The sequence below is a fragment of the Schistocerca cancellata genome, chromosome 6 (assembly GCF_023864275.1).
Source record: "Schistocerca cancellata isolate TAMUIC-IGC-003103 chromosome 6, iqSchCanc2.1, whole genome shotgun sequence".
NCBI classification, from domain to species: domain Eukaryota; kingdom Metazoa; phylum Arthropoda; class Insecta; order Orthoptera; family Acrididae; genus Schistocerca; species Schistocerca cancellata.
Window position 1 is genome coordinate 266007994 of NC_064631.1, and position 24607 is coordinate 266032600.

The following is a 24607-nucleotide window of genomic DNA, read 5'->3' on the forward strand; positions in this document are numbered from 1 at the left end:
CCCTGAGCGGAGAAAATTTCCGACCCAGCCGGGAATCGAACCCGGGCCCTTAGGATTGACAGTCTGTCACGCTGACCACTCAGCTACCGGGGCGGACAGTTAGTAGTTAATGGCGAGGGATGCGCAGAACGGCTGAAACTATGGCCGCCTTCCAAGAAGACGCCAACTATAATCATACAAAACAGAGACATTGTATACACAGCTCCATGGCGCTGTCAGTTAATATTTGTATATAGATAAGGTCTAGCTTTAGTTATCTTGGCTATGTGTTTGACTCGTTGCTTACAGTGTGTGTTGGCGTTCTGGACGTGTCGTCTGTTTCGTTGTCGACGCAGCATCACACATCTCTGTCTTACGTTGACATGCACAGCGATCTCTCGATTCACTTGTGGCTTGGCAATGATAGAGAGTTCACCAGTCGGAATACCGCTTGCTATCGACGACGTTACCCAGCTGCATTCCCGTAAATTTTTTGATAATAAGTGAGGTATTGTACGAATTCAACAGGCCTCTCACTCGGTCTTCGTGCCGTTTGTGAACGAAATTTGTTAACCGTCAGTGCCGAGTAATGTTTGTCCTGGGAATTTGCAACACGTGATATTTACCAATCTGTAAATGATTACTATTATAGTATAAGGGCGGACTAGATGTCTCCGTTTGAGGGTGTTGCTACAGCGTATATGTAACGTGTATAGGTTTGTGATTGGATTCAGGATTTCCTAGAAGAAAGAACACAACATGTCATTCTTAACGGTTCAAAATCTGCAGATGTAGAGGTAATTTCGGGAGTACCGCAAGGAAGCGTGATGGGACCTTTATTGTTTACAATATACATAAATGACTTAGTTGACAACATCGGTAGCTCCGTGAGGCTATTTGCAGATGACACGGTTGTCTACAAGAAAGTAGCAACATCAGAAGACTCGTACGTACTCCAGGAAGACCTGCAGAGGATTAATGCATGGTGCGACAGCTGGCAGCTTTCCCTAAACGTAGATAAATGTAATATAATGCGCATACATAGGGGCAGAAATCCATTCCAGTACGATTATGCCATAGGTGGTAAATCATTGGAATCGGTAACGACCGTAAAATACTTAGGAGTTACTATCCGGAGCGATCTGAAGTGGAATGATCACATAAAACAAATAGTGGGAAAAGCAGGCGCCAGGTTGAGATTCATATGAAGAATTCTAAGAAAATGTGACTCATCGACGACAGAAGTAGCTTACAAAACGCTTGTTCGTCCGATTCTTGAGTATTGCTCATCAGTATGGGACCCTTACCAGGTTGGATTAATAGAAGAGATAGACATGATCCAGCGAAAAGCAGCGCGATTCGTCATGGGGACATTTAGTCAGCGCGAGAGCGTTACGGAGATGCTGAACAAGCTCCAGTGGCGGACACTTCAAGAAAGGCGTTACGCAATACGGAGAGGTTTATTATCGAAATTACGAGAGAGCACATTCCGGGAAGAGATGGGCAACATATTACTACCGCCCACATATATCTCGCGTAATGATCACAACGAAAAGATCCGAGAAATTAGAGCAAATACGGAGACTTACAAGCAGTCGTTCTTCCCACGCACAATTCGTGAATGGAACAGGGAAGGGGGGATCAGATAGTGGTACAATAAGTACCCTCCGCCACACACCGTAAGGTGGCTCGCGGAGTATAGATGTAGATGTAGATGTAGCGAGCCTCGATGCTCTTACGCAAGCTCTGGCATGTAGGAAAAAGATGAGTGTGGCATTAGTGTGTTTTCTACGTGTGTGTGCTAAATGCGGAAACGTGAACTGTGACGGTGTTATCATCAAACACGTCAGAACAACGTGCTGTTATTCTTTTCTTGGCTGCTGAAGGACAAGCAGCGGTACCGGTGAAGAAAGAATGCCTATGGGGCTGCAAGTCTGCGAAAACCAACGTTATGGAATACCGCTGCAAGTTCAGTGTTGCTTCGTGGTAATGGACATTTTCATATCGCAAATGTCGTAACGCAGAAGTTACGTCAACTAATGGGTGACACTCGAATATCCGCCCAATAGTCCTGACCTCTCCCCATACGACTGTCACATCTTCGATCCCTTGTGAAATGCCTTGAAATGTTGACGATTACCGTCGAAGGAGCATGTGCAGTAGAGGGGGGATGATGACCCAATGTTCACAGTGGTTTAGCCTTATTGGTATACCGATTCTGTGTATAGCTTTCAAATGGTAACTTTTCTAGCGGTCCCTGATATAATTGCAGTTTTTCTTCTAACAAAGGTTAGTTATAACGCATTTTTATGACATAATCTACATTATCTTCGATCTTCGTTCTACTGATTTTGACGAAGGGCTTATACGTGCCATTTATCACATTTTAATCGTTGTACTAAAATACAACTATGTTCAGTTTTGAACATCGCTACCGGGGCACTAGCTATGGAACCGAGTGCTTCTTTTGCGTAGGGGGAACGAAAACATACCATGACCAGTGACGAAGAAAAAGGATACGTCCTGATGGTTGCAGATGCTTTATACAGCACCGTTCTACACAGTTTGTTAGTAGGTCCTTCTTCCTGCATTCGATTTGTCTCATATTTCCTGTTGCACTTACTCGATCCCTTCGAACAACCGGTTTTTTTTTAATCACCAATCTTTCACTCTTCGTATTTACTTCACGAAGGCGAGTACAGTGTTCCGCAATTTTGTTTACACTTTTAGACAACCACAGAAGTCCTGTCATTTTATTAGTAACCGTATTCTGTTTCATAAATTAGAAATATCTAATTCTCTCTTTACAGGCCAGACTCTGTTATATGCATCAGTGAAGACTGTGAAACAGTTTCTCGTGTAGAGTCACTACTCATAACAAAGCAGGGTTACACTGCAACAGCAGAGAAGCTCTTGGGTGATGATGTGGGAACAACGCCCCTGATGGAGTGAACACAGATGTTAGTTATACTTAAATTCCAGCTGAAGAGTGTGCATGAACTAACAGGTCATATGGTGCAATCATCACTTACTGCAAATTTTAACTGTATGTCCATCCGAGACAGCTATTTGATAGGAACAGCATGTTAATCAGTGTTAATCACGGCGAAAATTAGCTTTGACTTTTCATTGGTGGGTCAACAGCGTTATTAGCGAAAGGAAGGCGCTGTACACGTTTCAGCTGTCCTTCTGTTTTAAATTTATGCTGCTTTCCATACAGTTGTCACAGAATTATAATCTGTTTTCCGTATAGACTGTGCACCTTGCATCCAACTTTGTTATGAACAACCCCTCACGGAGACTGTTAAGGACATGTGTAACATTTCAGTGGGGGGGGGGGGGGGGGGGCAATCGACGGGTCGGTCAAGTGCAGCTACGAACAACAGCGGAAGGCACAGAACGAAACGCATTCTGTTTTTACGTGTGTTTTCCTTCTCCATCATTATGCAAAAACATTATCTAGCACAAGAATTTTTAAGATAGGTTCAAACAATGTAGTTTTCAATAAGACCTAGTAATTTCTGATATTTGGTTTAAAGGAGAGTTTTCGTAGTGCAGAGAGTGTGCAATGAAATCATTATTAAAATACTGGCGTGATAAAAGTTGCATAGGATATACACGAGAATTTATTCTGCTCTGTAGTGAATAGACAAGAAAGGAGTGTGGTTTATGAAGCAACAGCAAAGTTACTTGAGAATTGTAAACGCCATTGCAATATGGCAGAATGACGTATCCGGTCATAGGCGGCTACGCTAAATTTGTTCCTCGAAGGACTACTTACAATGTTTCAAACGTTTTTGCTTTCGTTTTGAAACAATATGTTTCTCTTATTTTGCACCTTCGTTATGAAGGCATCAAATATTTCAAACGTTTTTATTTTTTAGAAGCTTCGTGTACACAGCCATTTCCCTATCCTTTTTTAGCTTTCTCACAGAAGCACCTTTGAAGCCTAAGAAGTATGTAGTTTGTTACTACCGCGGTATTGTGCTCAGTTTATAACATTCATCTTACTTGTATAACAGTTCGTATGTAAAGCATATTGGGATGTTTTCTCATCCCTTAACATTTCAGTTGTTTTTTCAAGTTTTTATTGTTTTTTTTCTTTATTTCGGTTTTTATTTGCTGTGCCATTCATAATACCTTCTTCAATGTTTCTATTACAACCGATGTAATTATGTGTGAATTGCCTACCACTGCAGGAAGTGTTAGAATTAGATGTACAGGTGGAAGATAAAAAAGTCGGCTGCACTGCATAATGGTGCGTTTCTTGGGAGAGGCTAGTTCCAACCCGTTTGCCGCAACGGCAGTTTCTTCCCAGAGAATAGTGAGAACAATTCTGTATTTAACTCGCTGCCCTTGCGGTGGGACATATTAAGGTGCGTTTATACCTGTGCAACTTTACGTGCGCACTATGCACATACGGTCGTTGCACAAAGAGGCAAGGCGGCCCATGAACCGGTGCAAAGTCACGCGTGGTTCTGAATTGTGCGCACGGTCCACCGTGCCGAGGCGCAGAAGTCTATCCATACCAGGCGGTGAGCTACGTGTCAGTACTTGGGTGTAGACAAACACAGCCGCATGGTCACTAGCCGCCAGGCACAAAGGTGTAAACGCTCCTTTAGAGATCATTGACAGTTTAGATTCAGTGAGTGACCAATGGTTCTCCATTTCATACTTGAGTCGCAGGCAACCGACTAACTCGTACGCATCGAACTTTTTGTACGGAACATAAAATATACATGTATGTAATATAATGAAAAAATGATTGGCAGCTCCTAATGATCACCGAGATTTCTAGTGCACTGAAATAATATCCTCAAGGAGTTCCCGGTAGAAAGTAGTCACTAGTGATCAGCTGCATAATTTGGTGTAAAGCGCTGTTAGCGCTCAAGTATCAGAGAATAATGTAAGGCGTATACTGTTCTATACAGAAAAACTGCGAGAGGGCAGATCTGCCAAGAACGTATAATTGTTTAAAGAGCGTTGGTTGGTTTCAGAGATGTGAAAGTTGCTAGAACGATGTGCGTGCCAAATCTTGTGGTGTTATGTCTAAAGCAAGTGGAAGAAAACCGCGATTAATGAATACTTGAACGTACGTCCCGCTGCTACTCAAAAACATTCATTGTCAGTCTTCTCCCACATCTATACTGACCCCTTTGACTCCTCGGTCACTGTTTTAAAGGTGTGAACGACCATGTAAAAGACGGTAAATAACAGTTTGATCATCTTCACATTTCCAGAATTTAAGTAACGCACATAACACTCCAGAAGTTGTTACACAGGCAGAAAAACAATCTTGTTGAACATAATATCTTGTTGAAAATGTGCTAAACAACTTCCATATCTATAGCAGTGTACAAAGACAAGCCATTGTCCAATGTTGTTACCAGAAAGCTTGAAAAGTTCTTGAGCGATTTCATTCTGATTTTTACTCGATACTCTAACAAACGTTCCGACGGATATACGGAACGCAGTTTTTACGTATGTGGTATATAAATATATATATATAATTGTTATAAATGGGAAAAGTTGTTTTCAAAAATCCCGAAATGTTCTTGACCGATTCACTTCAAAGTTGACGAGTTCGGACGGAAGTACGTTGCATATTTTTTAAGGATTCCTGTTATATAAATATACGTATGGTAATTCACAAAGAGGAAAGGTTTACAGCAAAAACATCTGAATGTTCTTGACTGATTTACTTCAGATTTTACACGATAATCTATTAAATGTTCGGTTGGGGATGAGTAACATATTATTTTAATATATGTGATGTGTAAATACTTATATAATAAAATATAAGCACGAAAGTTCTTAACCAACTTGTCCCACATACTAACACGATACACTACCAAACAGACAGATGGATATACGCCACTTCCGGCACCTCTCTTCGATTGTCCATGCAGTCTTCTCAATATACAACTTACTGCATTTACGTGGAATACAGTAAAAATCTGAATTATGGAAATCCAAGACATCTTTCAAAGAGCCTAATAGGGCACGCGTTCTTGGAGATGGATGGAAAATGGATTTAACGATACTTCTGTGCTAGATTCTGCCGATTCTGCAGGATACTTTGCCGGCATATGTCAGATATTCCATTGGAGGCGGGACGCAGCAAAGATGCTTATCCTACAGGCATCAACTGAAGATGACGCAAGGTACGCTGGCGGAATATCGTGTTACGAAAACGGCTGCACGCGGCTAGACACTTGATTCTCCGGGAAACCATAAAATCACAAATCAGATTCCTCTGCGGTGAGGTGATGCTAGATAAACTTCGCGACAGAAAAGAGCATCTCTCAGAACTGTCACCTTGCTGAGGTGCCGTGACCACAGCATAATACCAACATTCGTGAAGACAACCAACCATATAAAATCCGCGGCCGCCCACGAATCACAAGAAAAGCTAGTCCGGCGCCTGTAAGAGAAAGGATCCGATACACACGTCGGCGACTGGATTCGATATCTAAGGAATTACTCACACTCCACTTAGAGATGGCTTGTTTACTCTAGCCTGGTTCTTGGGAGTGGGCTGTCGCCGTTTCTTGGGTTCATTCCGACCGACCTCGGCGCAGTGCTACTACCAAACAAGTCTCAAAGTTCGAACGTCTGGCAGCGAGAGGACATCCACAAGAAGAGCAACAACGGGGTACCATAATCAACCTCACTGGGAAGCACAGTGATAAAGCGGCAAAATCAGTTCTGGAAAACACCGACTGCTATACCTGTAGCAGATTTCATCAGTGGAACAAGTAATTTGCACCCTTCCTACCAACTATGCGGAAGAAACAGGTCGGGAACCGTGTCTTGCTCACACTAGATACGTCCCACCGAAGACTAACATTACGAAAGAGGAAAGAGCTGTAATTCGAGAACGACGGAACGATCCTGAAACAGTCATTCTACTTGTGGACAAAGGATGTGGTACTGTACCGCTACAACTATCGAAGTATAACCCCAAAACGTATGACCTACTCGAGAATCCAGCATACAGAAAATTGAATGGATACACACCAGGAACTCTGTACATTTCATTCAACAGGTGCAAGGACTACGTCTCGGTGAACAGAACATTATGATGAGCTCTGATATGCTATCCCTCTTCAAGTAATGGCTGCTTGCTGTTTCTCTCAAGTTGATCAGGGATAAATTCAACCCAACAATGACTAATCTCTTCCAAATTGTCCTCACACCATTCTTTGTCTCTAGTGCGACTGCTGTGAACAAAAGGATGGCGTCGCCGTGGGATGCCCTTTGCTACCAGTTGTGGCAAACCTAGTCATGGAGGACTTCGAAGAGAAAGCTCTTTAAACATCTGTATTTAAGGCTATATGGTTTTTCCGACATGTTGATGACACACTTATGGTGTGGCCATATGGAAGTGAAAGACTTCAAGAGTTCCTCCAACATCTCAACTCTCTACACTCCATTATCATATTAATGATGAAGGTGAAAGAGAATGGCGTCTTAGTCAAGCGCACAACAAATGGCACTATGGCAAGCAGTCTGTACATGAAAGCCATCCACACTGTTTTGCAATTCCACGTTGCCAGTTGCCATCACCTACAGAGCGTGAGGGTGTGATACGTACACTAGTACACAGGTTCCGAGCAATATCAGAAGAAGAAAGCTTACGAAGGGAGCTTAACCATCTTACGCAAGTTTTTTCAAGAAGAACGGATACGACGATGGACAAATCCGACGTGCTTTCAGGCAGAAAGTACAACCCCAGAAACAGGCAACGGTGTATCTGGCGTAAGCTGCAAAAAATCGAACAGAATCGGCAGAAACCTGGCTCGATGTAGAGCGTTAATTGCGTTTTCCGTTCACCTCCAAAATCTCGTGCATTATTAGGCATAGCGAAGATGAGTTGGGGATTCATAAATCAGGAGTGTAGCGTATTACAAGTAAATGCGGTAAGTAGTACGTCGGTGGGACGGACAATTGAAGATAAATGCAAGGAACACAGAAAACACTTCAAAGTTAAGGAACGAACTAAATGTGCGGTTGCAGAACACTGTATGGATACAGGGGACTTCATGAAATATCAAGAAAAGGAAGTGATAAGACAGACATCGTCGTTTCCGGACTGTGGTCTAAAGGAGGCTACTGAAATGCGAGTGGCTGATGGCCTCATCAACAGAGACATTGAGTTCACTCTCAGCGAAGCTTGGAACCCAGTAAAGAGCCAACTAGAATCATAGAGTCGGACGAAAGTGACTTTCGCACCCGACGCACGCCACAGGCTACTGAGGGATCAAAGTTCACTCCCAGTTTCCGACGGCAACTCCCCCCCCCCCCCCCCCCACACCCTGCCCTATCAACCAACCCTCCCCATCGTCACTCCACCGGTCGCGCCGTAAGGCTGGCAGTGCAGAAAGGAGTGAGGGACCGTAACAGTATAAAGGAGTTGGATGTAGCAAAGACTCTCGTTGTACAGTTATCACCTAAAGATAACGGGGAGATACGTTCTACATCTACATCCATACTCCGCAAGCCACCTGACGGTGTGTGGCGGAGGGTATATTGAGTACCTCTATCGGTTCTATTCCAGTCTCGTATTGTTCGTGACGAAATATCGTTTTACGAAAACCACTACACCCGGCTAGACACCTGACAACCATGTAAACAAAATAGGAGCTGTATCGTATGCCCGTACTAAGCATGGTAAAGTGCTGCATTTTTTCCGTTTCTTTATTTGTGTCCACTCGCTGGAAATCGCAATATCTTCAATCAAAGTACGGCAACAGCGTGAGACATGTCAAACAAGACTGGAATTCTTGCTCGGAATATCGAGGGTACTTATGACCAGTCAACGCCTTCGTTTTTAGATCAAGAAACTAAGAAGACAGAATGAGCAATGGAGATAATACAAATATGTGTTAGCACTTGTGGAGCAGTATGTTCGCTACATAGAGCTGGGTTCTTCGGTAGTAACAGCATCAGTTCTGAGTGTTTTAAGCCGCATGGCAGGAGCGAGTATGTGGAGCACCTGTGGTTCACTATCGCCATTACGTTTCGTAGCTTCAGCTTGTTCTAGGCCTACATTGCTTCACGTTAGGTGAAATAGATATGTCTCCGATATATGGCATGGTATATGCTCACTACAAACAAAAACCCATTTGGGACACCCTACAACAAGGTGTTAAGAATTTCTGTTGTATGATGTCCAGTCTACCTGGTGCGGTATATAGATGTCTGAAAATGCCAGTCGTTGTCATTATTTGCGTTCCTCTTTCTATGGTACTTCCTGCACCAAAGTCCTGCTATACATCTATCTAAACTATCTATCTATTTTGTAAGAGTTGTATTATGTCACCGTTCAAAGTAGACGATAATCTACCTATACCACTGGCAATGAAAAACATCCGTTGATTCTTTACCAGAAGGTGTGTACTCATGTACTCTTTTTGCTGTACACATTCAACGACCTCTATCTGCAGTGGCATTTGATGGAAACACTGTTCGATTCTGTACTGAATTTTCGACTGAAGTAGCCTGTTAGTTAACCACGACAAACTGTAAGTCCAGTAGAACAAACAACCACAGCAAGTAGTCGGAAGTTGCTCAGGTATCCAGTCAGATGTTAATAAGACTTCATTGTGGTGCAGAGATACACAGTTCATTGACAATTGTCATACAGTCACCACACTCAACGTAGAAAGATAGATCTCGAGTTGCAATTGAAAACAGTCAGCTCAACAACGGGGAGCAACGTCTTGTGGAGGAATATAATGGAATGATCATGTAGACACAGTTGTAGGTAAAGCATATAGCTGACATCGGTTCACTGGCAGGACACTGTGAACTGCAAACAATTTACGAACCGAATTGCTCACAAAAGAGGCGTGTGGCTTATTCTAGAATATTGCTGAAGCGTATGGGAAACACAAAAAATAACACTAACGCGCGTTATTGAACAAACGGTCCCGGTGTTTTTACCAGACTGTTACTCAAGAATTCCATTAAAGCAAAGAAGTCGCCGTTATCAGGACCTCGCTGACTTTGAACCGGTCCTTTTAATAGGACTACGAAAAGATGGGTGTTCCTTCTGCGATACTGTAGAAAGACTTGGCAGGAATGTGGCCACTGTACATGATGGCTGGCGGCGGTGGTTACGAGACTGCGCGGTCACAAGAAGGCCGGACTCCGGACGGCCATATAGCCCAATGAAGACGTAAGACTATCGTGATTGGCATACAGCTCTGGCGCGTTGCACTGCACCTGCTGCGGTAAACAAAGCAGCAGTTGCCACCACTGTAACAGAGCAAACTCTCACAGATTACTGCAACGATGCTCCGAGAAAAGACCTGTAGCGTGGATTCCACTGACCCCAAACCACCACCGTTTTGACCTCAGTGGTTTCAAGCGAGTGTTCATTGAAATGGGGAGTGCTTCTGCCTCGGTGCCCGTGATTGCCTTGACTTCGTTTGAAGAACGCCAGTTGAGGGTCTGAAACCTACCTGTTTCCGTGCTAGACACGTGCAATTACGGTCTGCGGTGCGATTTCGCATGACAACAAAATCACTCTCGTTGTTATCCCAGGAACCTTGACTGCATATTTGTACGTCGTTCTGGTGATTGGACCTGCTGTGCTCCCATTCATCAGTGGCATTACAGGGCGTGTTTTCCAACAGAATAACGCTCGCTCACATATCGCTGTCGTAACGCAAGCCGCGCGGGATTAGCCGATCGGTCTAGGGCGCTGCAGTCATGGACTATGCGGCTGGTCCCGGCGGAGGTTCGAGTCCTCCCTCGGGCATGGGAGTGTGTGATTGTCCTTAGGATACTTTAGGTTAAGTAGCGTGTAAGCTTAGGGACTGATGACCTTAGCAGTTAAGTCCCATAAGATTTCACACACAATTGAATTGTAACGCAAGGTACTCTACCGAGTGTCGACACGTTGCCTTGGCCTGCTGGATCACCAGATCTGTCTCCAATAGATCGCAAATATACCATCATCGGATGACAACTCGAGCTTCATCCACAAACAACATTAACCGCCCCTGTATTGATAGAGCAAGTGCCACAGGCATAGAACTCTATCCTACAGACTGAGATACGCCAACTGTAGAATATAATGCATACATATTTACATGCTTGCATTCATCATTTTGGTGGTTTCACCGGTTATTACTGCACTTCCCTTTTGCATTGGCTTATCTCGCGCTTGCATTAACCTGTTATCTTGCCGTGTTAATTACTTATTTGACAAAATTAATTCTGAAATTACATTACTCTCCATTATTTATGTTTTGGTATTCCGATTTTTTCCTGTCAGTGTGTACATATTTGCTTCTTCACGATTATTTGTTATTATTCCAATGGCCATAAGATTATTATTTCAATTACGAAGCTGAGAAGTATTTTCGTAACAACTCCAAGGGAAAAGTATGGAAACACGACTTATAAAAAGAGATAGAATGCATGAAGAAGCAATAAAGTAAAAATATATACATATACTGAAAGCTGAAACAATAGACCGAATTTTTCAAATGTAATACACAGCGGGACGCACTCGTTCAGTGTAGCGCACAGTTTTAATATCTACATATGGTAATTACTCGAACCGATTTTCAGAAACCACAACATATCTATGTCCCCAACCGACACTGATCACGCGACCTAGGCGCCGAAACTATTACTCATACAGTGTGACTTTGGGACGGTGTCTTGTGTTTCTACGGTAGTTCCAGGTAGCCCTACAAGTTTTTGGATATTCGTCTACAGTGTTTCGTAGACGGAGTGATACTGACACACAGGCAAGAGACGTCTATCACAGTTATCTGAACTTTAGGACGTTTATTTATTGATTTTCAGATACTGTCATTTGATTGAAATATGTGAGTGAATGGATAAAAATGCAGTCGGTACTCTTTATGATAAAATATGCAATAATAATAACGATCTCACATTGCTTACTTCTAGCACACTATGCACGGAAATTCGTTTATATTGTAATGGTGACCATCTTCGTACGGTTGTAGCACTGGATACAAATAGTATCTTGAACTCCTCCACTTAAGGGAGTGTTTGGGCAGCGTAAACATGTTATGATGTTATGGCAGAACTTACCTGGATTGTCTGATAATGGAGTACAAAGGTCAGAAACTGGTGACCATTTCACCAAATACAAACTTCTGTGCAACTTGGGCGGTTTAGTAATTTTATTCCATCTCGGTTTATTGAGAGCATATTTGGCTGGATATTTGACTATGAAATGATGGCTTTAAAAAACGTGTTTGTCGCACATCTCCAGCAGCAAATGTGTTTCGTAACAGTAAGCATAGCTGAAGTAAATACGAATTGACGCCTCTTTAGCTATAAAGTTATGTAGCTGAAACGATGGCGTCTAAAAATATTCAAAAACCTATAGAGATATAATTTTCAGAATTAAAGTTCAATTTTCAGGCAAGATTCACCGAAGAAAGCGAGACAGACATACATGTTATACAATGGCCACATTAAGAAAATACGTTTAATTGCGACGTAGTTTCGTTGGTGGTTCATAACTCACACTTCCAAGGCGAAAATAAATGCTTTGCATTCCGCGTTAAATTACGCTTATACTTTCGCGTCATTAAGCAATATTAAAAATTCTAAATCTGTGTTGAAATATGGTTCAAAAAATAAAAGGAAATTTTTTGTCAGTATTGACAAAAAATATCTAAATTAAGACAGTTCCTCGCACTCACATCTGGCTCGGTTTGTACGTTGGGATGGTGAGTCGAGAATAGGTATTGGTTTTTACCTATTTGCTCTCGAAGGCACAGCCTGAAGAAGTTAGTTTATTGTGATTTCTGGAGATTTTTCATATAGATGATCTACAATAGTTCATCATATTGACACGTACATTCTTCTAGAATGATGTTCCACGAATGCCCTTCTCTGCTATTAATAGAGAAAAATATGGTTATTTTTTCGCACGGAACGCAAAACTCGACATCTCTCGGCCTTCCATCTAGATGCTGAACATGACACAGTTATCGCTACTTACACATAGGATGTTTTCCGTTAACTGTGAGACTGCAAGTTGCTGGTGGGGTAATACAGTGAGAACTGTCTATTCAAGGCCGCGGAAGTTGAGAAAAATCCACGCAAGTTTTGCATTATCGGAGCGCTAATTCTTCACGGAGGCGCCCCACCTCGTTACCCTGTTATCCTGTCATAGGTATTCATACGTCAGAGCGGCGATATAAGAACTCACCAGATATCGCTCACCACTGTCTGTGTGGAGCACAGAGGTAGCCATGGCGAGAAACCTGATCTTCTATTGCTGCCTCGTGGCCGTTTTTGGCGTTTCGGCGCAAGCTCGATAACCTGGATGTGGATGACATTCTCAACAATGACCGTCTCCTGAAATCCTACATCCAGTGCATGCTCGATGCAGACGACGGAAAGTGCACTGCCGAGGGCAAGGAGATTAAAAGTGAGTGCGGCAGCTAAACTTTCTTCTTTCTTATGCCTCTCTCGCTTCTCCTTCCATTGTTCACCATCGTCAATCCTCTCTTCCTGTTTTCTTGGTACCAACAGATGTTCGATTAAATAATACGCTCACTCATTATGGTGTAGCACTTTGATATGCAAAATGACCAAATCATGCTAGAGGTTAATAACTACAAATTCTGTACGGTTGCTTAGGAGATCTCATGGCATCCTCTCAGATCACTTCGTTTCTTATTCCTTGTCAGCTGCCTGAGCATAATACGATGGTATTGTGTTTCACCATGAGCAACAATAACTTGATAACAGAAAAATCACGCGATGTCAAAAAGACATATTATTTAATCTTTATCAAAACAATCTCACATTCATTTGCAGCATTTCTGTTTCCTATCAAATTGGAAATTTCATGTCCTGCTGAGAAATATTCAGGACATTCAGGGTAACGTTTAGAGAGCTTAAAGTGTCCCTTTTGCTTTAATCTATACAAAAAATTATATGCTGTATGACAATCACAATGTTTACTGCCTGCCTGCTTTATATCTTTTGTTCGCACCCTCAACTAATCCCCAAAGATGTATGGATTAGCTTCCTACCAAAAATGTGATACCTCTCCTATTTCCACCTCACGTCAATCTCGTTTAGACTTTCTCAGGAACTTTTCGCACCATGAACGCTTTCATGTAAAAGAGAATCATCATCGCTTCTTCTCTCTACAAATCCAGTTTTCATCCTCTTTCCAATAATCTTCTTCGATTTGCCGTGTCAAGATGTTTCATTTCATATTAGTGTTGAGATGTTTCCTTTTCTGTCGGATATTCTTATACGATGACGTTTCGCGCAACATTAATCCCCTACGTCTACTTTAAAGGCCTATTGCCGATGTAAGTAATTTTAGCATTGCCTATTGTTCAATATCAATTATTTTCTCATCATTTTAAGATCCAGCTGTTCATACCATACTTTAGTAGTATAATATTGTTTATTTAATTGCAACTCTAACTTAATTAATCGGACAACAACGCTAATGGAGAAGTTGTACGTCCAGTTCCACACTGCAGCATCAATAATTCAACGATTAAAAGAAGACACCCTGAGTTGTATGTTCCCCTAATTTCACCATTGGCTAATCTCTGGACAAATGTCCTACTTTAATACTTGACGTATCACTGCCGCCGGCCGCGATGAACGAGCGGTTCTAGGCGCTCAGTCCGGAACCACGCGACCGCTACGGTCGCAGGTTCGAATCCTGCCTCGGGCATGGATGTGTGATGTCCTTAGCTTAGTTAGGTTTAAGTAGTTCTAAGTTCTAGGGGACTGATGACCTCAGAAGTTAAGTCCCATAGTGCTCAGAGCCATTTAATCGGAATTCACCTTGACCTACAAGCGTTTCTTTTCATTTGTTGATGAAATGGTACGAATTTTTAATGTGACTTTCAGTTCCACCGACATGAAGTTACAGCATTGAGGCAAGGTGTCAAGCTAAGTCGCAGGAGGGTAACCCTATAGCACTCACAATAGGCCTCAGAGGAATCTGTGGTTTGTGCGCCTTGTATGATCCGTAGAGACTAGGCGGGTACGCAAAGTTTTGGGATGTTGCTTCTTATCGTCAAGGGAAGAGAAGACGCTTTCTCCAATAGATTAGTGATTTTTAAATCTTTGAAGTTGAATCCTTCTGAAGTTTTCTATAAGTAGTGGGATCCACAATATTATTGATCCTTTCATGATAGTCTTCACTCGTCATCAGGACCGCGGCATCACTCTTGTCTGCGATAAGAAAGACAATGTTTTTATCTATACTGACATCCATCAACCCCTTCCTGTGTGCGTGCGACACATAACTGTTAGGTGGTTTGCTTGTACGTTTCCATACTTTAAGAGAAAGTCTTACACGTCGATCATGGCCTATTAGTCTGGAAGTTTTAAGTGATGTCAGTACCAGCCGTGAAAGCTTAAATTGTATGAAATTAACACTATATTTCGGACAAACACTCAAAACCGAAAAACTAACTTTTGGGGAAAGTGTTCTTAGAAACTGAGCCGTAACTGCACGTTTCCTGGAGAGAATGTCAGATTCAGCGTGCTCCAGCGGCTCTTCATCATGGAGTCTCTTCCTCCACCTCATATGGCTATTATACACCGATGAAATATAACGAAACGTCATTTATAATCCGGTAGAAAATGAGGGACCTAATTAGAGCGTAGGCAGATATTGGAATACATCCAGTAAATAATTGAGGACGTAGATTGCAACTGCTACTCTGAGACAAAGAGGCTGCCAAAGTAGAGGAATTCGTGGAAGGCTGCATCAAACGAGTCAGGAGACTGATGACTCTCAAAAAAATAATAATAAAGAAAAGGAGAGAGAGAAAGTTAAAGCTTGTATGTGAAGGGATGGCTGAGTCGGTACGAACACATGCTCATGTGTGACACCATCCAGCATATAATTCTCACATTACGAAAAAATTGTACGTGAATTCACTGTTTATACAGCGTCCTTCGCAATGTTCATTTGATACCATTCTCTACAGGCGCGTAATGCTCAGTAGTGCTACCATCGTGTAGAGGTTCTCGTTAGTGATGGCACCCGTCGTTAATGTCACCCTATATTTATTAGTAAATCCAATATTTCCTCCACTACTGTTGTGAGCAGGCGATCGTTTCCCAAGGACTTTCTTATAATGGCGAGGTACTAAACAGAAGTGATAATAATAACCCAAAAATATTTTCGACATTTGATTGGGGTACACCCAGGTGCTAAAAACGCCCTCTCTTAAGTGAGATAATTGCGAAATGACAACAAACCAACATCATAATACAATAATCTCAGGCGTATTGGCGTATCTGAATCCTTGCAGATAAACTAAATTTTGAGGAAAAAATGGCAAGAAACCTTTTGAGAGGTCATTCAGTAAGTAGACTGCAGTAACGAAATGATTATCGAATGGTATTCATATTACTTTGTCGAACACTTAAATGTCACTGAACAGAGAATCATAGTCATCATCCTTCGCCAGTGCAGACGCCCAATAGTGAACATGTCTTAACCTTTTTCTGTGTTCGTATATCTGTTGCTCCTGGAGATCTTCCCACACCTGTTTCTACGATTTTCTTGGATCTCAACTTTTTACTTTTCAATATAGGTCCTTTTTTCTGTATGTCACTGTTTCTCGTTCTTATTATAGAATTACTCGGCATAAACATGCAGCAACATGCTTCGTCTACAATAAGTACTTCTACTTTATATGAGAATGAAGTCTTTTCCGGCGACACTGTTGGATAAAACATTCTGTGACTTCTTGTCGCGTTAGTTGAGGGAAAAATCTCGAGACTAAGACGATTTCCACCACCGCTATCGTCTGAAGCAACTGTCTTAAAATCGCTGGTGTGGTGGCCTTAAACATCCCAAAGACGGCTTCTGATTGGTTGTTAGTTACGTCACGCTGTCGCAGACGGTGTCAATGTCTGCGCTGGTGGCGCCGCCGCTCTCACCGTAGCGTAAACATTGCGACGATTATCTATGGTTCTCCTCTGCATCGACAGCACGCTACCATGCACCACTAAGATTATGGGATGGATGTCTCGGCCACTCAGTGTACCGCAAGCCGACGCTCACTGATTTATATCTGAGCGCCCAGAGTTTTCATCATCCAGTACAGAAGACAGCGACTTCGATTACGCTCGGACAAAGAGCAAAAACCGTTTCTAATGAAGACGACTTGAATCCCGGAACCAATCATTTGAAGCATGTGTTTCGGAAGTACGGCTGTGGATCACGTGATATCAAGTCAGCTTTCACCAAGAAAAGGAACGTAAATATGTTGGACATTCACGTGATGAGCCACCGATTGCATTCCTTCCATTCTGAGGCGCTGCATTTAGCAAAATTGGCAGGGTCCTGGGAATACGAGGTGTCAGATCTGTTTTCCGACCTACTAAGAAGATATAGCAGATGCTACGCCAAGTTAAGGACAGTCTCGGCCCCAGGATTCCCGGAATTTGCAACGTCCCACCTGAATGCGGAAGCAATTACATCTTTTAGTCCACCCGCACCGTTTCCGACCGCTGGTTGCAATCAAGCCTTCGAACGAAGCACTTGGAATACGGTTTGAATTCATCCAGGAGTATATGACACTTTATGACAATATCGTTTATTTTGAGAGATGCATAAGATACCAGAAGATGACATAATGGAATACTGCAACTGGTAGTCAAACTTAAATACAATAACATCTCAAACACATGGCTGTTGGGAAATTTCATTGAAAATAAATTACTTGACCAACTGATGTCCCTTGTCCTTGATGAATCAACAGAGACTTACCATCAGTCGCATTTTAGCCTCAGCCAAGTAACCCAAACCTAACACTAGGAGAGTAGAGTGAGAAGGGCTTCGTGTTTGCGGAAAGATGAAGTTCTTGTGGTACTTCCTGCTGACAAGGGAATTGACACCGTTGTTCTTGATACCACTGAATATCACAGCGTAGTGGCATAGTTGTTCGAAGATAGCACGTACTAATGGCTAAAGAGGAACCATCTCTTTCACACAATAGAAAAACGCTAGAACTCCTGAAGAATTCTGGTCTAGCAGAGAATGGCACCATTAATCTTAGAGCACGAGCCCCTAGACTTCATCGGCTGTACTGATTACCTAAAGTCCACAAGGAAGTTATTCCCTTGACATCAATTGTTAACACCGTTAGTTGTCCTACTTACAGGCTGGCCAAATATTTAACTAAGTTGATGACTGCGATAGCCGGAGTCAACACATCAGCATATCAAAAACTCTGATGTTCACTGAGAAAATTAAATACGTTAGAGTTGACCCAAACGATCTGTTAATCAGCCTGTATGTGGTCTCACTATTTACAAAAGTTCCTCTTGGGGACACATTGAAATTTTTGGCATAGAATTTTCATCCTCAAACGATAAAGTTGTTCTGTTACGACGACCACCTACTTCTTGTCCGGCGGTATATTTTATGAAATGTAGGAAGGAATGACTATGGTTCCTCCGTTGTCTCCAGCAATGGCCAATATTTTTATGGAACATTTTGTTGAACGCGCATTAAATTCAGCATTCCTTCGTCTACTAGCTTCATTTCATCCTTATGTTAACGACACGTCTATGGTCTGGCCGCATGGTGTAGAAGCTCTTGAGCACTTCCAGGAACATACGAACAGCATGCACCCAAACAACCACTTCACCGTCGAGGCAGAGAGAGAGCGAAAATTGCCGTTTTTAGATGTTCTGGTATTACGAAAGACGGATGGACATATCGGCCACTCAGCGTAGCGCAAACCGCCGCGAGCTGATTTGTATCTGAGGGCCCAGAGTTTTCACCATCCAATACAAAAGAGAGCAGCTTTGATTACACTGGGACACAGAGCAAAATCCCTGACGAAGACCACTTGCATTCCAATGAACTGCTGTGTATCACGTGGTATCAAGTCAGAGTTCACCAAGAAAAGGAAATCTGAAAATCTCGAACATTCACATGATGAGTCACCGATTGCGTTCCTTCCCTTCTACGGCACTACATCCAGAATAATAGGCACAGACCTGGGAAGACGAGGTATCAGGTCTGTTTTCCGACATTAGTAAGAAGACAAAGCAGATTACATGCCTTGTTAAGAACAGTCTCTGCCTCAGGGTTCCTGAAATTTACAACAGACAATAAGATTGCGGACTTAATTACATAGGTCAGCCCATCCGCACCGTTTCCGACCGCAGTGCAGAGCATAAACGGCACATTAAAAATCGTGAGCTTAATAAACCCGCAGTTGCTGAGCACAGCCTCACACACACAAAACACAGTTTGACGAAACAAAAGTTCTGGCATAGGCTTCCACGTACTGGAACTCTTATAATTAATGTGGCTGTAGAAATAAGAATGTGTGAGAAAACCTTCAAGCGTGACGGCGGATATAATCCTAGCGGTGTTTGGAAGCGAGCCCTCAATGCGGACAAGAGCCGTTGATATTGTTCGTAATGTTTACGCGATGCTGGGGGGCGGTGGCACCACCAGAGCTGACGTTGACACCATTTACGACAGCATGATGGAACGTACCGACCAATCACAAGCCATCTTTGGGCTATATAACACCACCACAGCAGCGATTTTGACTGTCAGCTGACCCTGACGCCTTAGTGGAAACAGTTGAAAGCTAACGTTTATTTGTCTAACGCCTTAGTTTGACTTTTCCGATTTTCTGAGTTTACAGTTCGAAATCATTTCTTCTACAGTTGTCACACCATTCTTTCTGGTTAGAAAGAACACGTTTATAACGCATAGTTTACGAGATGGGTGAACGGCATACACAGTATTGTTTCGTTTGCAAATCTCTGTGTTTTGTTGTTCTATAAAACGATTTCTCGTTTTAATGATAATTTTTATGTTTCTTGGATTGTGTTGGATATTCTGTGCTTCATTATTTTCTATTAAAGGTCTGTGATGCAGTTGCGCAGTCGTGCGATATCAAGCAAGCAAACATCTGTACTCCTAATGCTAGATGCCTGAAGATGTCGAGATCCTGTGTGACGTTATGAAAAGCAATATCATGGATAGATTGCGCCGCTGTCGAATTTCGACATGTAGTATTTTACTTACAGGCGGCATAACATGATCTTCTCAAAAACAAACTTCAGTCTTGATTTCTGTGTGACAAACCCATTGAGTAATCTATTATTACGTCCCATTCCGTACAGTTGCGCTGGAAAGCCAATCGCTTGCTTATCCAAGCGCATGATGCCAATTTGACGGATTTCGAGTGCTGCCTTCAATGTGTTGTAGTTTTAACGATCAGCAGCGTATTCATGACGTAGGGGAACTCGTACTTTTTCCGTATACGTTTTGTTTAAGGTACAACCTTACGAACCCACATACATATGAGGTGTGTATGTGAGGCTGCTTAATGTTACCTCTACAATGGAATTTTCACGCCTACAAATGATTAAAACGATCCTGCCATTGACAGGATTCAACTAAGGATTCCCGTAAAACGAAGTATCGAATTACTTTCGCCGCATCACTTTCACACATAACTTACTGCTCTCGGGATGCTACTAGAACTAATCACAGCATGGACACCCTAAATTTTTTATTCATCACGGCACAAGCAGAGAGCAGATTGTAGCCCAAATGTAATTTCGACATTAGCTCAACGTATGTTTGACTTTCTTTAAACTGTGACCACGTATACCGTCAGATAGATCGATACACACTGGAGCCATAAATACCTGTAGTCCGTGGATTTGTTGCGGATCTTGAGAACAACTGAGCACACATACCTAGAGTAGCAGGTATCCACTGTTATTGTACAAAAACTTCCCGGAATCCAGGTACTGATGGCTCCAGTTATGCTTGTATCAATGTATCTGATTATGTATACGTGGTGTGCTTTAGGGCCCGAAGATGGCTTTAATGAGCGTCAAAAACTTGTTTTCTAAATAAAATAACATCTGAAAATATAATGCTGTTTTACGACTTTCCTCGGTAAATATCTGTAACCACAATGGATAAACAGATGTACATAGCTGACTGATACTGCGTAGCGATGAGAAACAGAAGATCTACACCCTAACTGGATCTTTCAAAAAACGCTCAGTGGGGAAGCACATGAAACTCTTCAAATTTGATTTGAGTGTTTATCTGTAGGAGCGGAGGGCACCTATCATACACTGATGTACGAACAGCAGTTGTACTGCACCGTTGGCTGAAATTACCTCAATACATGTCAGAACACGAACCAATACTTCTTTTGTTTTCTCACTAGCCACGAACAGAAATTCGAGTCAAGTGTTCTCCCGTAAGGAAGCAATTTAGCGTATGTCAGACTCAACAGAGAGCTAAAGAATCATGACTCGACGAAACAGAATAAGAACTCTGTTACAGACCATTGCCTTAAAGTGCACCTTGTGGCGAAATCAAGAGTTCTCAAAATCTGACGGTCAGATTCTCTCGACAGCAAAATCTAATGCTCGAGCACCAGATGCAAATCCCTTTGATCAATCCCAGTAGGGTTGCGCTCTTGGTCAATTCCTGGATGGACGTCCTTGTTCACATCAAACTCCGCTCCCTCCTGGACACTTGGGGTCCAACCGGCCGCTTTGGCCGAGCGGTTCTAGGTGCTGCAATCTGGAACCGCGCTGCTGCTACGTTTGCAGGTTCGAATCCTGCCCTTGGCATGATGTGAGTGATGTCCTTATGTTAGTTACGTTTAAGTAGGTCTACGTCAGGGGGACTGATGACCTCAGATTTTAAGTCCCATAGTGCCTAGAGCCATGTGAACCATTTGAACTTGGAGTCTATGTTAGCACTCACATGGCGAATCCCAGTGGCTGTTACAAAAACAGTACTTTCCACTATACAGGTGACTAATCGGCAGCCAATCACCTGAAGCTCATACTCCTTTCGACAAGTTTTCTGGAAGGTTCTGGTTCTCCCACTACAACCTTGAAACTCTGCCGAACAAAAACATTTCTCTGCTTTTCAGTGGGAGGTGTGTACCGGTGCTTCCCATGAGAAGATTCCTCAGAGGTTAACTCATGAATCGCATCTGTCCGCTCTAAAAGCATCTCCTTTTGCCTCCAACCCCCCCCCCCCCTACCCATCCCAGACGCTCTTTCTCCAAGAATGTCATTCTGAAATACTTTTCATCGCACCAGAGACAGACCTTCACTCCACTACAGTGTTCTGCCACCTTGGCATCAAAAGCTTCCGCCGCCTGCTATGCTCTCTCTCATGGCAGTAAATGTCTGCCAATACAGAACACGAACAATCTTTTTCTAGCTCACTTTAGCTGATAGCGGTTTCTGAAGAATGCATGCTCCACTTCGCTTTTTCTGTCAGTGTTCAGCCCTAAGTAACTCTTGGTATACTATAATACAGAAATTTTATAGTACGTGGTGCTAGCCAGTATCAACCGTTGATATGATTAATAATCCAGTTGTGCACTGCAAAGAGTGCTTTTTTATAAATATAAATCTACAAGTATTTTACACTCAAGGTGGCAAAATCTTGCCGTGTTACATACTCTTTCTGTCGTTTGCAATGACGCTACTTCACATAGTTTTCTTTGACATGGCTCCAGGTAGGCTGCCAAAATTCGTGGCGACGGGATGCAACGACTGCACGCCTAGCCAGCTGGAGAAGACTCTCAAGACCTTGAAGCACATCACAGAGAAGTACCCTGCAGAGTGGGCCAAACTGACGGCCAAGTTTTTCGACCCTACGTGCGAGTGCACCAAGGACTTCGCTGAGACCTGGAAGCAGCGCGGGGTCAATTTCTGAGCGCCACGCCAGTCCGACTCTCTTGAGAGCTGTCACAGTTGCACACAATTCAACAGCAAATATTATTCCTTCCCAGATATTGTCCGTCACCATAAATTCTTGTGAGAACTTCATCCAATTTGGCCACCCAACGCAACTTCTTAACTTGTACTTGTTCATAATGTTACATGAAACGTCCCCTTTGTACAATTATACACTGTGCTTAAACTGACACACAATATTTTTAGCGCAACGCAATCTGACTTTCAAAAATCCCTACAAAAGAATGGCCGTGACTAACATTAACCTATACCTTTCCCAAATCACTTACCTCACCAAAAATCTTCGTTATTCGAACTACTGCAATACAGCGAGCGCCACTACTGCCAGCTAAATAAAAGATTCAAACTACTGAAGGCACAAACTACTGATAGGCATAGTTAGCAAATGAAAGATTTTAATAGAGAACAAACAATGTATTTACCTTAATAATCATAATATATATAGCAGTTCATGCCATCCAGTCTTACAAATTTCAAATCTCCGCCATTTCTCTCCCCACATCCACCACTGCTGGCGGCTCACCTCCAACTGCGTAACGCTACGCGCTGTTCACATCCAGCTGCCCAACACTACAATGGCAGACAACAATGCAAACTAGCCACAGACTGCACACAGCACAGCCAGTGACTTTCATACAGAGCGCTATGTGGCGTTACCAATAAAAAAACCTATACAGTCTACTTACATAGCCCCCATGCTCCCCACAAAAAATTTTGCAAATTGTTTTGGGCAGTGGCCAATAAAGATTTGAAAAAATTTTTCATAATTACAATAACAAAGAAATCAAATGCACACTCTTATCAATACAATGTTGGTCAAAAGCTAAAATTTTCTCACAGTCCATAAAGACAGTCCTGATCGTTCATCACTGTAAAATAGCAGTGTTTTCTCAAAGTCTGAGCAGTAAAAGAAATTGCACAGGGAAGTAGTGGATTTCCACGCAGTCTTGAAGAAGTAGTGTTGTCCTTCCAACGGAAAGACAGTGCTGACTCTTGACATGCAGACAGGTAATGGGCCACAACAGAGCAAACCCACAGCAGAGTCAGTCGAAGTTTTGAAGAATATTAGTAGGTAGGTCATCACAGAGCAGACCCACTGTAGTCTTGGTAGAGAGTATGGTATAGGTGGGCCACTAAACGTGCAGACCCACTACAGGCCTTGTAGAAATAATGGTATTGATGAATCATCAAAGATGTAGACCCACTGTAGTCCTTGTAGAGATGGCCAGCAGCCATCTGCTGCGACTGTGCAGGTGCACAATCACCATCGAAGAGTCTTGCGGACAATATAGCAAGTCCATAACCACCACTTGTGCACTCACAAAGTTTTTGGAATTGTCCTTAGAAACAGCAATGCTGTTATCCAGTCCCTTGTTGAATTATTAACACACGTGTAAACACTAACAGTCCCTACTTCTCACATATTGTCCATATACTATGACCAACAGAAACATGTGCAGTGAAATGGAACTTACAAGTTAATAATATGATGAACTGATGTCAATTACAATTTTATAACTTAATAATACAATAACAAAGGTACAAAATACATCATTAAAGAACATAACAATACAGATAACATTTGTAGTACAGGATTTACAAAAGAATCGAAATAACATATAAATCAGTGTTACAGGAATTATGACATGAGTACATACATAAAAGATCAGAATAACTTTCTAAACATCAACTTCACACATGAGCATTAAAACAGAACAGAATAAATAATGTCTAAACATCTTTACAAAGAAAATAACATATTATCAGAAAAATTCTACAACATAACTCTTATTAGCTAAACACATAAAAACAGGAAAAACACAAATATACAAGAGTACACAAACAC

General features: G+C 42.3%; 1 protein-coding gene across 1 annotated transcript; it reads left to right on the forward strand.

The window, feature by feature from the left end:
• Nucleotides 1-140: 140 nt before the first annotated feature.
• Nucleotides 141-22720, forward strand: LOC126088279 (ejaculatory bulb-specific protein 3-like). Its single transcript, XM_049906408.1, has 4 exons — nucleotides 141-214; nucleotides 2790-2904; nucleotides 13297-13414; nucleotides 22521-22720. The coding sequence occupies exons 1-4, from the start codon at nucleotides 141-143 to the stop codon at nucleotides 22718-22720; spliced, it is 507 nt and encodes a 168-aa protein (XP_049762365.1).
• The last annotated feature ends 1887 nt before the right edge of the window (nucleotides 22721-24607 follow it).

What these genes read in the sequence shown, in the direction of transcription:
- LOC126088279 (XM_049906408.1), top strand. Translation starts at nt 141, where the DNA reads ATGGCCGCCTTCCAAGAAGACGCCAACTATAATCATACAAAACAGAGA. An exon ending in ATACACAGCTCCATGGCGCT is followed by an intron (nt 215 to 2,789) that starts GTCAGTTAATAT and finishes CTCTCTTTACAG; the next exon opens with GCCAGACTCTGTTATATGCA. An exon ending in AGAAGCTCTTGGGTGATGAT is followed by an intron (nt 2,905 to 13,296) that starts GTGGGAACAACG and finishes TTTCGGCGCAAG; the next exon opens with CTCGATAACCTGGATGTGGA.